The 21992-nt window shown below is 35.4% G+C and overlaps 1 protein-coding gene and 1 pseudogene across 3 annotated transcripts in view; both read left to right on the top strand.

The window, feature by feature from the left end:
* Positions 1–21992, top strand: part of LOC101888248 (tyrosine-protein kinase receptor torso) — a 257277-nt gene that overhangs the window by 122492 nt on the left and 112793 nt on the right. For all 3 annotated transcript variants that reach the window (XM_059125667.1, XM_059125673.1, XM_059125675.1), the window contains exon 6: positions 5911–5990. In XM_059125667.1, the coding sequence (XP_058981650.1) occupies positions 5911–5990 (80 nt within the window). The remainder of the gene's footprint in view (positions 1–5910; positions 5991–21992) is intronic.
* On the top strand, positions 337–1484 carry LOC131803595 (KRR1 small subunit processome component homolog; annotated as a pseudogene).

The following is a 21992-nucleotide window of genomic DNA, read 5'->3' on the forward strand; positions in this document are numbered from 1 at the left end:
ACGTTTTTAATTTTGATTTGCCATTTGCAAACATCAAAGACATAGAAACGTAAAGACTTGACAAAATGCATTTTGGAAAAATAGTTTATCGAAACATATGTAGGGGGCTTCTGGCATAACAGAGGCATGTAAATAATAAAAACGCGAATAAGAGGGAAAAGGTGCCCCCTACATATGTTTCGATAAACTATTTTTCCAAAATGCATTTTGTCAAGTCTTTACGTTTCTATGTCTTTGATGTTTGCAAATGGCAAATCAAAATTAAAAACGTTCCAACTGCTACAAAGGAGGAAGAAGAAAAACTTGACAATAACGAAGGTACTTAAAGTGAAGTGACGATTAGGGTGTGGCAGTGAATCAAAGGAGCTTAAGCAAACAAATGAACCCTTCGAAAATGCTTGGGCCATGAAAATACCAGCCTTCAAGCCAGTGGATAATCCAAATGGACTGGTGGAGGAGAGTTAATTTGCCACACTATTCCCGAAATATCGTGAGAGGTATTTGAAACAAGTCTGGCCATTGGTACAACAAGCTGTTGCTGAATATTATCTGAAAGCTGAACTGGATTTAATTGAAGGCAGTATGGTGGTGAAGACAACACGTAAAACCTGGGATCCCTACATTGTCATCAAGGCACGTGATATGATTAAGCTAATGGCTCATAGTGTACCCTTTGAACAGGCCAAACGTGTGCTACTGGACGAGATTGGTAGAAAGAAAAATTCTTCAAAAGACATCAACGTTTAATTGGTCCCAGTGGTGCCACTTCGAAATCCATTGAACTTTTAACTGATTGTTATGTTTTGGTTCAAGGTAACACGGTCTCGACATTGGGTCCCTATAAGGGTCTACAACAGGTTCGTGATATTGTCATCGATACCATGAACAATGTGCATCCCATTTACAACACCAAGGCAATCATGATCAAACGGGAACTTATAAAATATCCAAAATTGGCCAATGAGGATTGGTCGCGTTTCCTGCCCAAATTCTAGAACAAGAATATCAGCAAACGTAAACAAACCAAGGTTAAGAAACAAAAGAAGGAATACACACCATTCCCACCGGCACAACCCGAAAGCAAAATCGATAAACAATTCTTCGGCTTCGGCTGAATATTTCCTTAGCAAAGAACAGAAACAACAACGCAAGCAAGAGGAGGAGAGTAATGCCAAACGATCTGAGGCTGCGAAGAAACAAGAAGAGAAACGTCAAAAATAGTTTATCCCGCCTACAGAAGATTCACCGTCGTCAGCGGCAAAGAAACGTTCCGCCGATGGGCATGATAATAAGTTGGAAGTTAAGGCGCTTAAAGCCAAGTTGGCCAACGCTAATAAGAAAATGAAAAAGGCGTAGTATAATTAAGCTTTTCAAAAGGATTTCTTTGTAATCGTAGTATTTAAGTTTTATACCTTTCTTATTACATGTACTTTAGTGGAAAATAAATAATAGAGATTTTTTACTGTTTGTGTAAAGAATTGTGATTGAGGTGAATTTTATTTGAAGAAGGATAGTAGATAGAAATTGGAAATATTGTAATTTTTGTAAAAATTGGCTTCGTATATGGAATGATTGATTATTTTTATACCCTTCACCACACTGTGGTACAGGGTATTGTCTTTGTGCATATGTTTGTAACAGGCAAAAGGAAACGAGATAGACACATGGTTCCTTTTGAGAATATGCATAGAATCACGTCTAAGTCGATTTATGCATGTCCGTCCGTCTGTCTGTCCATGTTAAATTGTAAACAAAGTACAGGTCGCATTTATTATTCGAATTGTATGAAATTTGGCACAGCTCAGTCATTTGGCCCAAGGACGAACCCTATTGAAATTGGGAAAAATCGGTTCAGATTTAGAAATAGCTCCCATATATGGCACAACGTACTTAATTAAGCCTATGAGGTGTGCGAAATTTCGTGAAAATAGGTTCAGATTTAGATATAGCTCCTATATATATATATATTCGTCCGATTTAAGGTAAATGGTGCACCAAAGTTCCTAAATATCTTTCGATTTGCACGAAATTTGGCACATCGTACTGAATTCAGCCTAGAATGATGTGTGCTATGTTTCGTGAAAAGCGGTTCAGATTTAGATATAGCCCCCATATATATTTTCATCCGTACTGAATTGAGTCTAGATGTGTGCTAAGGAATTGAGTCTAGAATGATGTGTGCTAGTGTGCTAAAAAAATCGGTTCAGATTTAGATAAAGCCCCCACGTATATTTTTGTCCTATTAACACGAAAATTTGTACACCTCATTCTAGGCTTAATTCAGTACATTGTGCCAAATTTCGTGCAAAGTACAGGGCAAAATTATGATCCGATTGATATGCAATTTGGTAAAGCTCATTTATTTGACCCAAGAACTAGGGTTCGTTCGTTGAAATTGGAGAAAATCAGTTCAGATATACCACTCATATACATTTTCGAACGATATGGTATAAATGGTAAACCCAACCAACATCCAAAGTTTGTTCGATTAAAATTTATTTAAATCGGAACTGATTTCAACCGATTTCAACAAAGCTATATTAAATGGTTTGGTATGTATATGACCATTTATATTAGAACAAATTTAAAACATGTGGTTCAATTGTGTAGCTGTGTACATTTTCGTTTCAATCACAAAAAAACTAGGTATCTGGTACACCATTTAGATGAAATCAGTCTAAAATGTATGTAAGAGTTGTATAATACAGGTGTTGGGCAAATCCTCCTTCAAAATTATAGATATTGGTCCACTTTTTGTGGTAAGAGGTATTATGTCTTTTTGCATATGTTTGTAACAAGCAAAAGTTAACAAGATAATGTTTAGTTACTTTTAAGAATATACATAGAATACGTTTGTCTTCTGTCCGTCCTTGTTAAATTGTAAAAAAAGTACAGGTCTAATTTATGATTCGATTGAGATTAAATTTGGTAAAGCTTATTTGTTTGACCCCGGAACTAGGAAATTGGACAAAATCAGTTCCGATCTAGATATACCACTCATACACATTTTTGTCCGATTTGATATAAATGGTAAACCCAACTTCCAAAGCTAGTTCGATTCATTATAGGCTCAATTTTATACGTTGTGAACAATTTCGACTTAATCCGACAAACATTGGGCCTTAGTGCACCATTTAGGAGAAATCGACCGAAGATATATATGGGAGGTATATCAAAATTGGAAACGATTTCAACAAAACTTAACACATGTCATTATATGCTGAATTTGATACGTTGTGCAAAATTTCGTCGCAATCGGGAAAAATTTGCGTTAATTAGTGCATCATTTAGGAGAAATTGGCCGAAAATATATATGGGAGCTATATCAAAATCTAAACCGATTTCAACAAAACTAAACACACGTCATTATAGGCTCAATTTGGTATGTTGTGCAAAAATTCGTAACCGGAGAAAGATTGGGCCTTTAGTGCACCATTTAGGGAAATCGGACGAAAATATATAGGGGAGCTATATTTAAATCTGAACCTATTTCCACCAATTTCAATAGGGTTCGTCCTTGGACCAAATAAATGAGCTGTGCCAAATTTCATCTCATTCAGATCATAAATGCGACCTGCATTTGGTTTACAATAATACATGGACAGAGGGACATGCGTAAATCGACTCATAAAGAGATTCTTATTCGAGTGACTTACGACTAAACAGTTCCGATGTTTTGAAAAATATTTCATTTATTTTTGCTTTGATTCATTGCCTATATATAAGGTCTACCGGGAGGCGAATTCATGCCTTAGTTTTCCTGTGCTGTCAAGCGTTTACATCGCGAAAAATCAACCATAACAAGGTAAAAATACAAAATATCTTTCGGAATATCACAATAGTATTATTGTGCACGTATACTTTTGTTGGAATAAATATATTTTTCGTATATTTATTCTTCGAAAAATTAATTTTGACATTCAATGAAGACTACAGCTGGCCTTACCGGCAAACCATATAAACAAACCTTGACCAATATACATCACATATATCGGCAATCTATGCAATTTCATGTCAAACTTAGGGACTTTGATGTTTATTTACTACTTTTTAACATAATGTAAACATGTATGGCAAAGCTCGTTTGTATTGTTTGATAACGGCGCTAGTTTGTTTGATAACGGCGTTAGCATCGTTTGAGAACGGTGTTAGTGGCCTCGGAAAATTTTCCGAAACACGGCAACTCTGCCCAACATAAAATATTTAATTTTATAAAAAAATTGATATTACCGATGTATATAAAGGTATTTCTTTTACATAAGGAATAATATTAAGCAGATATTCCTAAAAAGCAATCAAACTCAATTTGTATATAAAATGTCCCCAAAAGTTGAATGTCCCCAAAACTTCCGCTAGATCTATAATTTATCGGGGACTGTCCCCAAAAAACTAAAATGTCCCTAAAAATATCATTGTATCGAAAACATGTCCCCAGAACTATCGCTGGACATATATATATATATGTATATATATATATATATATACATATATATATATATATATATATATATATATATATATATATATATATATATATATATATATATATGTATATATATATATATATATATATATATATATATATATATATATATATATATATATATAGGTTAATTGTGCACCAAATGGTTGATATCAGTCCACATTGCGTAAATTTTGGCACTTCCGATCGAATGCAGTCATAAAAGCAAGTAAATCAAATTTGATTAATATAGTTTCAGATATAGCTATATATCCCCTCACATTCGTCATGTGCAATCTACAACAATGATATTTGGTACCAGTTATCTCATAGAGCTCAGAAATATGTTTGTCAAATTTTATCGAAATCGGTTTAGAATGGGATATAGATTCCATGTATATCTTCGTCTGATTTCAATTTTATTGTGCGCCAAATATGTAATACTCGTCCAAATTAGGACTTATTTCTGAACATCCGACCGAATTCAGCCTAGAAGCTATATATATAGCTCGCATATATATGTTTTATCTGATTTTGTTTTCAAGTTCTTCAGACTCGTAATATGCACTCCTCAGTCATGATATTTCGTACCAGATATCTAATCGAGATCGGTTAGATTTTGGATATGGCTCCCATATATATCTTAATCTGATTTCAGGTTTATTGTGCACCAAATGGCTAATATATGGCTAATTTTGGCACTTCCGACCGAATTCAGCCCAGAAAGAAGTACTTCAAATTAGGCGAAAATTCAGATATAGAATTTAAACACTACATAAATTTTATAGACATCATTTCAGATACAGAATTTAAACACAATTCCGATTTGGATATAGCTTCAAAATATATCTTCATCCGATTTCACGACATATTTCTATCCGATCGGATGGATTTTAGTGAAAATCGGTTCAGTCAAAAATGCCTCCGTCTAATTTAGCGGAAACCGACTCTCTGTAGGATATACGTTCCATTCAAAATTGTTCCTTAGTCATAATAGTAGGGTAACAAAAAGTCGGCCCCGCCCGACTCTTGACCTTTCTTAACTGGTTTATGTGTGTTGAGATAGTGCTGTGCTCTCCCTGCCTTTCTTTATATCAACCTAATGCTCATTTGTAACAAACCTACCTAAAGGCAACACGAAATGTCAAGTGGATACATGAAAGGACAATTATGTGGAATATTTATAAAAGGCATTAAACGTGGTATGTCGTCCTCCCTATGTGGCACATGCCTCCTTCGTCATAATAAGTATTTACTTTTCTGTAATTATTTTTTGTGTGTTTACAGTGTAACTAATAGGTTTTCGACAACATTTGCATTCGTACTTGCATCGTTATCCATTCTTAGCCATTTTTCTTTCTCATTCAATATATCCAGTCACCCATCACTCAACTACCTCCCATATTTGTATGCCTATGTATTTAATGTTTTGTCTTCTTTCATTTCAGACATGACCTGTCATTACGACATCATTTGTTTTTCACCCGAAAGTGAGGATTACGACTTACAGCCGCTGGAAATACGTGACGTAAGTTAATGAAGAGTATTATATAATTGAATATTGAACTGACTGTAGAATTTCATCCGAAATGGTGTACTTAAGTAAATACTTTTTATTTTGAATTTTAAGGATTTTATAAAGTAAATGAGCGTAGAAAAGGCTTATTATGAAATTTTAGTGAACGTGTAGTAGGTGTATGGCAATCTAGTGACTGAGAGGGAGATTTTTCTATTGAAAAAGAAATCTGAGTTTTCAAATTTCAAAACTATATCCAAAATGTTACGATGTTTTGATCTAAAAACGAGTACTATCAAATCTATTTGGTATTTCCCACAACTCAGACTGACTATAGTACATTTTCAGCAAATTGGGCAAAAATTATTAACATTTTTCAAAAATAAGCCTTACATTTTATGGTACATCTTCCTCTATATCTATAAAAGAAGAAAATGTTTGTATGTTTGTTTGTTTGTAATTTATGGACTCGAAAGCCGCTGAACAGATTTTCCTGAAAATTCCCAATTATACTACAACATCGCCTGAAAGTAACATAGGCTATATAAATTTTTGAAATTCCACTTGGAACTGGGGATATAGCATCAGAATCGGAGGCACCTCCCAAAAATTTAGATTTTATATTCTGGTACCAAAAAAATTGCCAAGTTATATTGAGATCGGTTGATGTTTCAGTATAGCGGTTAAGATTTGGATAAAGCTCCCATATATGTATTTTCGGTCAATTTCACGTATTTGACGCACCAATTTCAATGAAATATGGAAGGTGTGACGGAATTTGGTGTAAAAGTAAAATTTGTCAAATTTCAATATAATTTCATCGGTTCAGATTGAAATTGATAAATCCGATGGAAGACTTTTCTCATGGTCAGCTATTCCTGGCATGTTGACGCGTTGGGAGACAGAGCTATTTGTTTTTTTTTTTTTTTCGCAATAAAGTATTACAATAATTCCGATTTTTAAATTTTTGAATTTGTTTTATTTTTTTAAGCAAACATATATTTGAATATGAAATTTTGTATGCATATAAAGTCAAAAGGGGTAGCGAAGCGCACCGAGTTCAGCTAGTAATAAGTATAAAAATAATTTTCTTCAGAGAATCACAATGTAAGTTGGTCTAGAATAATTCTTACTTTGACAATTTCCCCAAAATATGAAGTATAAAGGGAGATTTTGACCCGGAGCGGATACGTGTCTGAAACGCTGTCTGTAATTCCACACAAGGAGTTTCTTTTGAGTACTTTACTACCTGAAAGAGAATTGTCTATATAGCTGCACGATATCGTATATCCCCCATATAACGGTACCCCCCTATATTCGGTATTTTTAAGATTTGAACAGAATTTTTAATGGATTTTATTTTTTTGTGAGCATTTCCTAGTTCGTTCCAAATGGTGGAGGGTATTTAAAGTTCTTACTGCTTCTTGACTTGTTTTGAATGTAATTTTCATAAAATCTAATGCACTTTTGTATATAATTTATTCTGAGATTTATAGTGAAATTTTATGTGTTTTTCATCTTCTGACACATTTCGCCTAGGACGAAATTTCTATGTTACATTAAAAAAAAAAAACAAGCAAAGGCTTTAGTGGCCGACCATATGAACAATACAATATGTTGGAAGCCCCCTTATGTCCAAATCCATTTTGGAAGATTTCGTTTTTGAAACTATGTCATTGAGCCCTGTCCAGATATTACCTTAGCTTTACGACAAGGTACATTTGCCTAATATTTACGCACTCCATCGTGTTTTTAGGTATTCAAAACAATTTCACACAAAAGTTGTGGTTCATTTTTCAGCTAAATATAATTAAATGGTCATCCAAAATGCTAGATCTCGGCCTTGACCCTAACTCTATTCACATGCAAAATTCCCTGTTGATTGGGTTTCAATTGTGACCTGTAGAGTAACTGCAAAATCAGTAAAATTTTAATTTTTTGTTCCATTTGAACCCCTATGTGTACATCTCCAACAACAATAGGCTTCAATTCTGACCCTAATCCTATCCCCAAGCAAAATTTCGTAAGTATCGGACCATAATTGCGACCGCTATATAAAACTCTCAACATATAGTGTTGTGTACAATTCATAATTGTAAATCAAAATAAGAAAATCGCATGCAATAATAAATATGACAAATACAGGGTGAGATAAAAAAACTCTAACAAAGTCAAAGGCCAACATTTTTACATTTTTTTTTTTTAATTTTCTTGAATGAAACCAAAAAAGTCAGAAATAGCATCAAATTTTAGAATAAGTTCAGATTCGTTTAAATTGGTCACCGTTGGCCTTCAAACGGACAATGAAACCGTCACACGCTGCCCGAATGTCACATGCTTTCCAAAATACTGGAGACACAATAGTCCAACGGATTGGTATCCGGTGGTTTTGGTGGCCATTGTGCGCTGTAAATGAAGCTAGGAACCCCATAATTTGAAAGTTCTAAAAATGTTTTACCATAAAATAAAAGGGTAATTAGAGAAAAAACTAAAAATATGTATATTTTGTAAGAAAAAAAAATAATAATGTGTAAGCGGTTTTATTTAACATTAAGTAATCATCACAGTAATCGATGCAGTTTTCATTGAACGGGTTTGGAAATTAGTAGCCATGTTTTTTGTAACCACCACCGCCATAGCCGCCACCGCCTCCACCACCGTAGCCACCGCCACCGCCACCACCGAAACCATGGCCTCCACCGAAGCCGCTACCGCTACCACTTCCAAAACCGGAACCTGAACCTGAACCCAAACCGCCACCAAGACCATTGCCATGTCCACCAGATCCTGGGCCGCCGCCCAAGCTAGCGCTGCTGCTAGAGAAACTGCTGTGGCCGTCACTTCCGCTTCCAAAACCGGTGCCTGAACCAAATCCACTACCACCACCACCACCACGGCCTCCACCACTACCACGACCACCACCGCTGCCTTGCGATAGGGAATTGCCACCACTTGGACCGCCTCCATGGCCACCGCCAGGACCACCACCATGGCCGCCGCTACCGCCACCTGGTCCGAAACCACCGCCACCACTTCCACCACCTAGGCCAGATCCGAAACCTCCACCGCTGCCTCCACCACTACCACCACCATGACCGCCGCCTAGACCACTTCCATGGCCACCGCTGCCTGGTCCACCACCAAGGCCTCCACTACCAGGACCGCCGCTACCACCATGTCCTCCACCGGGACCAAAGCCTCCACTACCGCCTCCCAAGCCAGAACCAGAGCCGGAACCAAAACCTCCACCGCCACCACTGCCTTTGCCTCCGCCTCCACCTAGGCCGCCACCGTGACCACCTCCTGAACCAGGACCGAATCCTCCAACGTCACCACTGTGTCCTACGCCGCCACCAGGGCCAAAACCTCCACCGCCACCACTTCCACCGCCACCACCACCTCCAAATCCTCCTCCCCCGCCTCCTCCACTTCCATAGCCACCATATTTATTACTTCCACCTCCGCCATATGGCAAACCATTGACAGCACAATTTTTTTTTTCTTTTGTTTTGCCTTTAACTTCATGATTTTTTCTGTCCATCAATCTTCATGACTTTCGGCAACACTGACAGACAAAGACGGGGAAAAACACGCAATTTTCCAGGACCTCCAATGCTACTCACCAAAATCTTATTCATGTTTTGGCAAACAATCAAGGAATAAAAATGGACACAACAAGAACAACGAAACTCTTCAATAGCACTTGACCAGTTGCTGTCAATTACTGCTGTTGAAATGGAAACAGTGCCCAGCTTTTATACCTTAGCTTGGAGGTTTTTCGCTGTTCAGCTGTGAATGGCGTTGATGCTAGAGGGCGGGATGGTGCATTCCATGGAAATCGCAATCTCTCTTCAGCAAATTTCTATTTAATCAACTGAACAGCGGCCAACGTTGTTGATGATGGTGTGCCACTGATAACTTACTGCTGCTGCTGCTAATGGTGATGATGTTGACCTTCGCGTAATGATGGCAAAGTTGCTGATTACATTTGTTGTTGTTTTGCTTTTGTTAGTTTTGGTCCAATTACTGCGCAACCCTTTCTCTATTTACCCCGAACAATGTTTACATTACTGATTTAAAATTCGCCATTTCCCTATTTGAAAAAAAAAAACAATTTTCCAATCTTATTCTATTGACAGGTTGATATTTACTAAATAATGTTGAAATCGGAAAATTTGCCACTGTTCATTTTAACACGAATTTCATTGTTTAATAATTTTCAAGGAATTCAAGTTACAAGTTCAATTCCTACTTCCTAGAATTTGAATTTCCTTTCCAACGTCAATTTTTTCTAACCAATTCCTAGAAACGAGAATTTTAACAATAAATCTTCTCTATATCCATGTGGTTTTGAATTCCTTCATACATACGAATTCCAATGTTTGTATTTCGAATTGCTTGGTGTTGACTTAAAATTTGTTTATTTGTTTGGTTCGAATTGTTAAGAATAATACATAAGCAAGGCCTGGAACATTTCAGATACGTGTGCACTAAAACAAAAATTATAAAGATTTTTAACATATAACATAATTTCTCTCAATTCACACATTTGACATAATAGTTAAATATTGTTTTATCAAAAAATAATTTTGTGGTGTTTGAAATTAATTTTTAATTTTTTTATAAAGAATAGTTTTTTAAACTATTTTAATAATTTAGAAATCCAGTAGATTTAAACACCAAATCGGATGAAACATATATATGGAAGCAAATTTGAGCAAATAAATTAGGTTGAAGTGCGAAAATCCATTTGAACTAATATTAGCCATTTGGTGCACAATAAACCTAAAATCGGACGAAGATATATAGGGAAGCTATATCCTAATCTGATCCGATCTTGATAAAATTTAAATCATGTACTGCTAGGCTGAATGTAATATCTGGTACCAAATAACATTTTTATGGGGTGTATATTCCTAATGTAAGGGACTTACACACCAAAATCGGATGAAACATAAATATGGGAGCTATAGATATATCTGAACCGATTTCCACCAAATTTAAAGTACTTATTTCTATACTCAATTCGGTCGGAAGTGCCAAAATTCACACAATTTGTACTGATATTAGCCAATTGGTGCACAAGAATCCTAAAATCGGATGAAGATATATATGGGAGCTTTATCCAAATCTGAACCGAAATTGATAAAATTTGATGTATGAATTGCTAGGCTGTATGTGATATCTGGTGCTAAATATCAGTCTTGTGGAGTACATATAACGAATGTAGAGGACTTAAATCTCAAAATCGGGTGAAACATATATATGGGAGCTATAGCTATATCTGAACCGATTTTCACCAAATTTGAAGCACATGCTTGTAGGCTGAATTCGGTCGGATGTAGAAAAATTCTGCTGTGAGCCATTTGGCGCACAAGAAATCTAAAATCGGGAGCCCATATCGGGGATATGGGAGCTATATCTAAATTTGGACCAATTTTCACCAATTTCAATAGGGCTCGTTCTTGAGCCAAACAAATGTTATTTAGAAACTTTCATCTCAATTCAATAATAAGTGCGACCTGCATTTTGTTTACAAAAATACATGGAGAGACGGACGGACGGACATGCGTAAATCGACTCAAAATGTGATTCTAAGCTGATCATCCAAAGGAACTATGGGTCTATCTCGTTTCCTTCTCCATGTTACAAACAAATGCACAATCCACTATCTGGTGTAGGGTAAAGGGGTGGGTCCTTTATATGGGGGCTATACCTTTAGGGAAGCTTTAAAGACAATTTTATTCTACAAGGATTATTATGTACTAGAAAGTGCCCCGTACTTCAATAGCGAAAAGTCCACCTTAAAATTTTAGATTCGTTTCACCGTTCATTTTACTACTCAAAATGCACAATTGGTTTTTTTTTTTTTTTTTTTTTTTTGACAACATTTCCAAACGAAGCTTCATACCTCATACAGGGTTGAACATATTGCCCATGTTTTTTTTTTTTTTTTTTTGGGCCCATTCCAATCGACGAGGCTTGTCCGCAGGCAACATGCTTTGCATCAATTGAATTTTGTACGGGAACAAATGCAAATCAATGCGAATAATCCGTTGTAAAGTGGACCGAGCCATGCCCAACTGCTGAGAACGGCGTTTTTGGGATGTTCTTGGGGACCGATCGCCTTGGTCGCCTTTTATATGGCCTCTTTGGATTAGAAAGAGCCTTACCAGTCGAAATTTTTTCGTATAAACGCTTCTTAGAAGGCGCATTTCTCACATTTTTTAATGTACTAACTTTTCAGCTGCATCAGTTCGATGACACTTTATTCTTATTCAAGTCGTTCCTTAATCGAAAACGATAAATGAAAAATTATTACTTCCCCCCGCCTCCCTCTTCACCCCTCCCCCCCCAAAGATTATATTAATTAAACCCTTGCACAATTGTTTCACAGTCATTTTTTTCTGGCCATAACTATTTCCATTTCTTTTCATAATAAAAATTGGCCCCCATCATATCTAAATCCAGTGAACCAACATTGACCTCTATATCAAATTTCAGGATTCAAGATCTATACATTAACTCAACAGCAAATTTAGTACTTTTTGAATAATCATAATAGGCATCCCCAAATCCACTTCCTTCTTTCTATATACCAACACTGACCTCCCTATCAAATTTCAGAATTCTTTTGCTCTATCCTAAGGCCCAATCTCAAATTGATCACCATACTTTTCTCGATTTTACCCACATCATCATCATGTATCGGCCCACATTTTGGTATAGCTCACATACAATGGTACATCACGACATTCGGCATTTGATTATGGTACCTTCTGTTATAGGGTTTTTGACAATTTAAGCCACATTTTCTAACGGATTTATGTAAAATTAACTATTTGTAGCTCACAATGAGCTCAACAACTGGTGTCAAAAGATTGACCATATTGGTGCACTGTTTCCATTTAACGGTATCCACTCATATTCGGTATTTTGATGATCCTAGTCACATTTACCCACGGAATTTTCTCAATTTTGTCAACAATATTGTCCGTTTTGGTATAACAACCTAGAACGCTTCAACCCACTTTTTTTGTAATTTGAAAACTTGAACTGTATCCTCCAACCGATCTAACTGGCATTTCCAGTTTAAAGTGGAACACGCTTGAATCCAAATACTTTTATTAAAAAATTTTTATATAATGGTGGAGGGTATTTAAGGCTCAGCCCCGCCATTTTTTTAGTCGTTATAAAATAAATTCTTTATATTTATTATGCCCTTCTTTGAGCATTATCTATATCAAAATTTTTAACCCTATGTGGGGCAGGTGGCATAAGAAATGGTTCGATGGAAATATTGAGATGTACCATGTCTGGAATGGAATCGGATGTTGATTTCGCTTTTTATGAACTTCATGGATATTCAAAATTTTTAGCGTTTGTGGGGGAGGTACCATATGGCTGAGGGTATAAAAATCGGTAGTCACTACCTATATAACGTAAAAGTTTCTCTACCCTTGTTGCAAGCACAATTTTTGTATTGGTCAACATTTTTCATCACATCCTCCCGATATTCGGTATTTTGATGATTTTAACCACATTTTTTATAGAATTGTTTGAAATTTGCATTGTATTTTCCTAATAACGAAAGTGATGCATGCCCCTCGAATACTAAAATTTCGGCAATAACAGACATATTTTTGCATGAGCTATTTTCCAACTGGGGGCCATGGCGAACTTAAGCAGAACTTCTTTATACCCTTCACCATACACAGTATGGAGGGTATATTAAGTTCGTCATTCCCTTTGTAACTCATCGAAACAATAATTTTAGACATAACAAGGTATATATATTCTTGATCATCGTAAAATTCTAAGACGATTTAGCCCTGTTCTACCGTCCGTCCGTCTGTGGTAAACACGCTAGAGTCAAAACGTATAAAGATAGGAAGTTAAAATTTTGCAAAGATCAGTTTTTTGTCTGCAGGCAAGTCACATAACGGTACCCCCGATTTGACGATTGTAGAGACATTATTCACCGGAGCTGTTTCAAATTTCGTATTTAGAATTCTTAAGCCTATGACATGTTTTCGTATAGTATCCATATAACGGTACCTCCCAATATTTGGTATTTTGATGATTTTAGCAACATTATTATTTTTTCAAATTTCGTATTTAGAGTTCGTAATGGGAACTACAGTCTGTGACAGAAAAATGTTTATGCAGGTCCAGGTCTTCGTACATGACCCATATATCAGTATCTCCCTCTATTCGGTATTTTGAGATTTTAGCTACAATATTCATCGAAATTGTTGGAAATTTCGTATTTGAAGTTCCTAATGGGTACTCCAGCCTGTGACAGAAAATTGTCTGTCTCTGTGCCCACATATAATGGTACTTCCCTATATTCGGTATTTTGCTGATTTTAGCTACATTTCACCGATTTTTTTTTTATCAAGTTTCACATTTAAATATTGTAATGGCTTATGACAAAAGTTGCTTATGCAGGTCCACGTCTTTGTATAGACCCCAATATAACGGCTACATTTGGAATTTTTAAGATTTTAACAGAATTTTTAACGGATTTTATTTTTTATTTTAAATTTCTAAATTCATCCAAATGGTGGAGGATATTCAAAGTTCGGCCCGGTCTACTCTCTGCTGGACAATTTTTGCAGGAAAAGTAAGCAGACAGGTTAAATCAACATACCAAACCACGATATTATTTCAAAAGTAAGTAAGTTTATAAGAAGAGACTAGTGCAAGAGAAAGAATCGACCAAATTCCTATATATGTTCACTATATTCATTCCTCAAAATTTGGAAAGACTTAAAGAAACTACAACATTGTTGTAGTCCCGTTAATAATAAATTATGAAATTATACCCCAATATAATAAAAAATGGCACGCGATTCTCTTTGTTTGTAATTATCACTTTTCAATTTAAATTGAAATATGTACGCTTGATTGTACATAGATTACGCTGATTTAAAGTCTTAAAATTACGTTCTAAATAATTTTCTTAAAACTACAATCACTAAAAACAAAGGTGCAAGGTTTGTAAAAAATCTTTCTGTTCAATCTTACTAATAGGCTTGCATCACCTTCCATCCTCCAGCAAAAAAGCTGGACGTTGAAAAGCCAATGCCTTTCTAAAGAAAAACTAAACAGAAAAAAAAACTAACAACACGTAATACTCTGTTTATATTTATAGTTTGCATTGAGATTTGTAGCCGGTAAACAGATGTAATCGAATCTCTATCAAACTTGTGCACATATGAATGTGTCTTATCATTTTGAAAATATTAGAAGGGGCATTCCGTTAAATTTTATTAAATTATAAAAAAACAAGTAAGCAAAGGCTATAGTCGTGCGGGGCAGACCATGTGTTTTGTCCAAACCAATTTTGGAAGATTTTGCTTTTGAAATTATGTCATAGAGCACAAAATGCTAGACTTCTTCCCTGTCCATAACTATCTTCTCATGCAAAATTCCGTGTCGATTAGTTTCAATTGTGTGATCAGGAACATTTTTCTGTGTTCGGTTCATTTGAACCCCTAAATATTTTGCGATCATCTCCAATAGGGCCCTCTGTATCTCCAAATTTAGACTTATCTATATGATATGCTTGTCTACGATATTTGGCTATATTCGTCAACGAAATCTGCATAAACCAGTAAGGAAGCCTAAAAAATCGGGAGAGGCCGACTATATAATACCCTACATCACTATGCATATTTAGAAGAACTCTCGTAAAAGAAAGGTTTATATTACAATTTCTGAGCTCTATGAAACATCTGGTATAAAATATCATTATGGTAGAGTGCATATTCCGAAAGTTGGAGATTTAAAAACCAAATCGGATGAAACATATATATGGGAGCTATAGCTATATCTGAACCGATTTTCACCAAATTTGAAGGCTGAATTCGGTCAGATGTAGCAAAATTCACACCATTGGGACTGATATTAGCCATTTGGTGCATGAAAATATATAAAAGTGGATGAAAATATATATGGGAGCTATATCTAAATTTGTACCGATTTTCACCAAATGCAATAGAGTTCGTCCTTGAGCCAAACAAATGTTATTTAGAAAATTTCATCTCAATCGAATAATAAATGTGACCTGCATTTTGTTTACAAAAATACATGGACAGACGGACGGACAAACAGACAGACAGACGGACGGACGGACGGACGGAGGGACATGCATAAATCGACTCAAAATGTGATTCTATGCTGATCTATGTTACAAACAAATGCACAAAGACATAATACCCTTACCACTATGTGGTGTAGGGTATAAAAACCATAAGTTCGCCATTTGTGTATTTTGGATTTCGCCTGTAAGTTATTTTCAGTGTTTCGGTAGAACGGAAATGTTTTTTTCACACAAAAGTAGTGGTCCATTCTACCCGCTGTCCTAAACTCAACTTTTATGTGAGATTCCACGTCCTTTGGTTTCTATTTGTGACCTTTATAAAGGCTACAACATAAGGAACATTTTTAGTTGTGGGTCCATTTCAACCCATTGCGGACATATTTAAAAACAATAGGCCTAGCCCTTTTGAGCCTAGCCCTAAACGTATGAAATGTTCGTGAGGATTGTACTGTATATTGGACAATCTGTATATAATAACCCAAACCTATGTTGTAAGGTCAAAAAATATTGAAAAATATACACTTCAATATTAAAGTCAAATTGAAAAAATCGCATGCGATAAAAAATATGAAAAAAAACAAGTAAAAAGCAGTAAGTTCGGCCGGGCCGAACTTTGAATACCCTCCACCATTTGGAACGAATTAGAAAATTTTCAAAAAAAAAAATCCACTAAAAATTCTTTTAAAATCTTTAAAATATCTAATATAAGAAGGTGCCAAATCTATGTCTGCGTGTAAAGTACTCACAAGGAACTCAATGTGTGGATTTTCAAAATACCGAATATCGCGAGGTATCGTTATATGGGAGCCATACGTTATCGTTAACCTATATAGAGAATTCTCTGTCGGGGGGTAAAGTGCTCACAAAGAACCCCTTGTGACCATTCCGTTGAAAAATATGGCTAAAAACATCAAAATACCGAATATCGGGGGTACCGTTATATGAGGGCTATACGATATCGTGGACCCTTATAGATAATTCTCTGCCGAGGTATAAAGTACCCACAAGGAACTCCTTGTGTGGATTTTCAGACAATTCCGATGAAAAATGTGGGTAAAATCATCAAAATACCGAATATCGGGGGTACCGTTATATGGGGGTATACGATATCGTGGACCTGTATAGACAATACTCTCTCAGGGGGTCAAGTACTCACAAGGAACTACTTGTATGGATTTTAAGACAATTCCATTGAAAAATGTGGCTAACATCATCAAAATACTGAATATCGGGGGGTACAGTTATATGGGGGATATACGATATCGTAGACCTATATAGACAATTCTTTTTGAAGAGGAAAAATGTCCACAAGGGACTCCTTTTGCGGAATTTCAGACAATTCCATCGAAAAATGTGGCTAAAATTATTAAAATACCGAATACCGTGGGGTACCGTTATATGGGGGCTATACGATCTTGTGAACCTATATAGATAATTCTCTGCCGAGGTATAAAGTACCCACAAGGAACTACTTGTGTGGATTTTCAGACTATATATTCAGGGCTATACGATATCGTGGACCGATATAGTCCATCTTTGAACTTGACCTGCCTGCAGACAAAAGAGAGATCTGTGCAAAATTTTAGCTTCCTATCTTAATTTGTTTAGACTGTAGCGTGATTACAACAGACGGACAGACGGACGGACAGGGCTAAATCGTCTTAGAATTTTACGCTGATCAAGAATATATATACTTTGTTGGGTCTAAAATGATTATTTCGATGAGTTACAAACGGAATGACGAACTTAATATACCCTCCATACCATTTTTTGGTGGAGGGTATAAAAATAAAATATATCACAAAATACTGCAAAATCTATATTAACTTCATTATTGACATCTTTTTATGCGATTTTATTCTTTTATGTCAAGAGGACATGCTAAATTGACAACCAGCCATTCCTGGGATATATGCATTCTAGCTAACATCTTCTTCCTTTGTATATACACACTGTATATATTTCGCTATATATATCCTATATCCGGTCAAAATTGGTCTTTTCGTCTATTTATAATTTCGCCGGGATTAAAAATATTCGCTGTAAAATTTTACTTTTATTTAACACAAATGTTATGGTCAATTTATACACTAAATACATCATTACACTAAATATTATCCGGTGACCATCCAAATTTTTCAGTTTTTGGTCCATTTCAACCCTAAATATTATGCGATCATCTCCAAAAGCAATAGGCTTCTATTCTGGCCCTATCCCCACCTCCATTCTAAATTTTGTGAAAATCGGAACATAATTGCGATCTGTAGTGTGATTACAAATTAACATAGATAGACGTACAGACGGACGAACGGACATACATAGCTAGATCGACTAAGCTCGGCGAGATAGAAAGATCCATATATACTTTCCTATGTAGGAAACTAATATTTCGACGTGTTATATAATTTTTGGCCCAATCAAAGTTATAATACCCCAACATGTAGTGTTGTAGGTTAAAATACAGTTTTCTTGATATTTCATAGATTATTTAAAAATTTGTGAATATTAATATATCATTAAAATAATTTACTAATTGATTGATAAGCTAATTAAGACATTCATGATGACTTGTTGTTGATTTAATCCAGATTGGAAGCCAATGAGAATTCCATATCACCATGAATACATGACAGATGTTTTTTTAACGTGTGGTCTTCTAAATAATGTGAATACTCCTAATGTCTACAAAAGTTTCGTTCTTTCAATGAACTGTAACAATAACACATAGCACAGAGATTAAAACAATTTAATTATTTTCTTAGAAATCTCTCTTTGCGAATGTTATTAATGTTAATTGACAGACAAACATTTTGCCAATAGTTTACATTTATTCATATAAATATTCTTCTAAATATACATATATACATGGATGTGCAATTGTTTGAGCGTTCTATGCAAGCATAGTATGCACATACTAATTTTATTCCAACAATAAACGACTCGGCCAGAGTTGCCTAGTTAGACAACTAATTTAGCCTCAAAATGTATGTTATATGAAGAATTTAAGATACAATTAGAAAGTATATTAACTTTGTCATTCCGTTTGTAACATTGCTAAATATTCGTCGTAGACCCCATAAAGTATATATATTTATGATAATCATAAAATTCTAAGTCGATTTAACGACGTTCGTCTGTCTGTTGAAATCACGAATCACGTTCGTCTGTCTGTTGAAATTACGAATCAAATTATCTGACGTTTGACAGAACAATTTGTATTGTGTCTAGGATAGTTGGTATTTAAAATGAGATATATCGGTCCACGTTTTGGTATAGCCGCCATATGACGGTACCTCCCGATATTCGGTATTTTGATGATTTTAGTGACATTTTTTCACGGATTTGTCTAAAAATTGATTGATTTTTATTTGTTTTTCGAATTCTATATTTTCAGTTTGTTATGGGACCTACTTCTGGTAGCAGAACATTGTATAAATAGATCCACGTTTTCTAAAGTCCCTATTTAACCTCCCGATATTCGGTAAATGTTATTCACGGACTTTTTTAATTTGCTGTAGCAATAACCGTAAAATCGGATGAAGATGTACATCGAAGCTTTATAAAAATCTGAATCGATCTCGATAAAATTTGGCAGCGGAATTTTCGAGCAGTATCTTATGCCCTGTAGCAAATATCATTGTGCATATTTCGCAAATGAGGGACTTTAACACCAAATCAGATGACATATATATCTATATCTGAATCGATTTTCACCAACATTTTTTAGGCTGAATCCCGTCGGAAGTGCCAAAATTCAGTTCATTTGAGCTGATATTAGCCATTTGGTGCACAAAAAACCCTGATGTTGGATAATGGTATATATGTTAGCTATATCTAAATCTGATCTGATGTATTTGATATCTGGTACCAAATATTATTCTTGTGGAGTGCATATTACGCATATTGAACTCGGTCGGATGTGCCAATATCAGGTCATTTGGACTGATATTGGCCATTTGGTGCACAATTAACCCGATCTATGTCTAAATTTGAACCAATTCTCACCAATTTCAATAGGGTTCGTCCTTGGGCCAAACAAATATTGTTTGGAAAATTTCATCTCAATCGGATAATAAATGCGACCTGCATTTTTGTTCACAAAAATAAATCGGCAGACGGACGGAGGGACAGACATGCATTAATCGACTCAGAAAGTGATTCTTTGAAGATCACCAAAAGTAACAACGGGTCTATCTTGCATCCTTCTCCATGTTACAAAAATCTTGAAATTTGGTATGATAATTAAGCTTGGGAAGTAGGTTTGTATGGTATATACCAGAAGGAGTTTGATAAAAATATTATCATGTACCAAGTTTGAACGAAAACGGATATTCCCTTCGAGAGTTATCGTGCGCACCAGCCAAACAGACGGACGGGCGGGAGATGCATTTGCAATAGGAGATGAATTTGGAAATCCGTTCTAAAAATTGTATTAAAAGAACTAAATGACAATAAGTTATGTTTTTTTTTTTTTTTTTTGAAACCCTTTCATTTTAGGTATAAAGTGTCTTCCCCAATTTTACTGAAAACAATACTATGATTATGTTAAATGAAGTCATCAAGAGCGATTTCGTTCCTATTTCAAAAAAAAAATCTTAATCTGAAAATTTAAAAAAAAAATGTGGAGTAGGGCCAAGTGCACCTCTTTATTTAGACTTTTGATTTGAACAAGAAGTGATTTTCTCTAGTCAGCCATACCAGAGCCAATTTTGAACTTTTAAGAAAGGCAATAGTCGACTTGGACTGCTAGAATTTTTGAATATGAAAATTCGTTTGAATGAGAGTAAACATGCTATCTTTCGAACGAATTCAGACAGAAGGCTAAAATTTTGCATACATGCATAGTTTACCAGTAGACAGGTTAAGTGCGTAAATGGGCCATGTCGTCCCCCCATATAACGGTACCTCCCGATATTCGGTATTTTCATGATTTTAGCGATAGTATTTACCGGAATTATTTCAAATTTCATATTTAAAGTTTGTAATGGGTACTACAGACTATCACAAACATTTTTTTATGCAGGTCCACGTCTTCGTATGGCCCTCATATAACGGTAACTCCCCATTTTCGGTATTTTGATGATATCAGCAACATTATTCACCGGAATGGTTTCAAATTTCGAATTGGGAGATCTTAATGGTTACAGCAACCGATACAGCAGGTCCACCTCTCCCGATATTCAGTATTTTCATGATTTTAGTAATGTTATTTACCGAAATTATTTGAATTTTCGTATTTGAAGTTTGCAATTGGTGCTACAAATTATGACAAACATTTTTGTATGCAGGTCCACATCTTCGTATAGTCCCCATATGACGGTACCTCCCGATATTCGGTATTTTTATGATTTGTGCGACATTATTCACCGACACTGTTTCAATTTTGGTATTTGTAGTTCGTAATGAATACTACAGCCTATGACAAAAAATTCGTAAGCAGGTCCACGTCTTCGTATAGTCTCCATATAACAGTTTTCATTTAAGTGGTAGTTTCCGAATTTTTTTTAAATTTTCCAAGTTCCTTTCAAATGGTGGAAGGGTATTAAAAGTACCGCACGGCCGAACTTAGGTACTTTTTTACTTGTTTGTATTCATATTCACATTGAAAAATTATAATTCAGTCTTATTTTTTGATTGCCCATAACCCAAATCCAGCTCTAACCAATAAAATATTTTTTAGGCACCCAAATCTTCATCATACTAACAGCTACTCCCATAATAGAATCCATCTCTATTCGTTCTCATTTTAATATTTTTCATTCTATTGTTGCAATTTTTAAGAAATCCAGAAAGTAACAATGCGACCACATTTGTCATAAACCTACACACCAACAACAACAAAATGGCAACACTGCTTGCAAGTGTAAAAATAGCCGCCAGCGCTTGTGCAATATGATTTAATTAGT

The sequence above is a fragment of the Musca domestica genome, unplaced genomic scaffold (genome assembly GCF_030504385.1).
Source record: "Musca domestica strain aabys unplaced genomic scaffold, Musca_domestica.polishedcontigs.V.1.1 10, whole genome shotgun sequence".
Classification (NCBI taxonomy): domain Eukaryota; kingdom Metazoa; phylum Arthropoda; class Insecta; order Diptera; family Muscidae; genus Musca; species Musca domestica.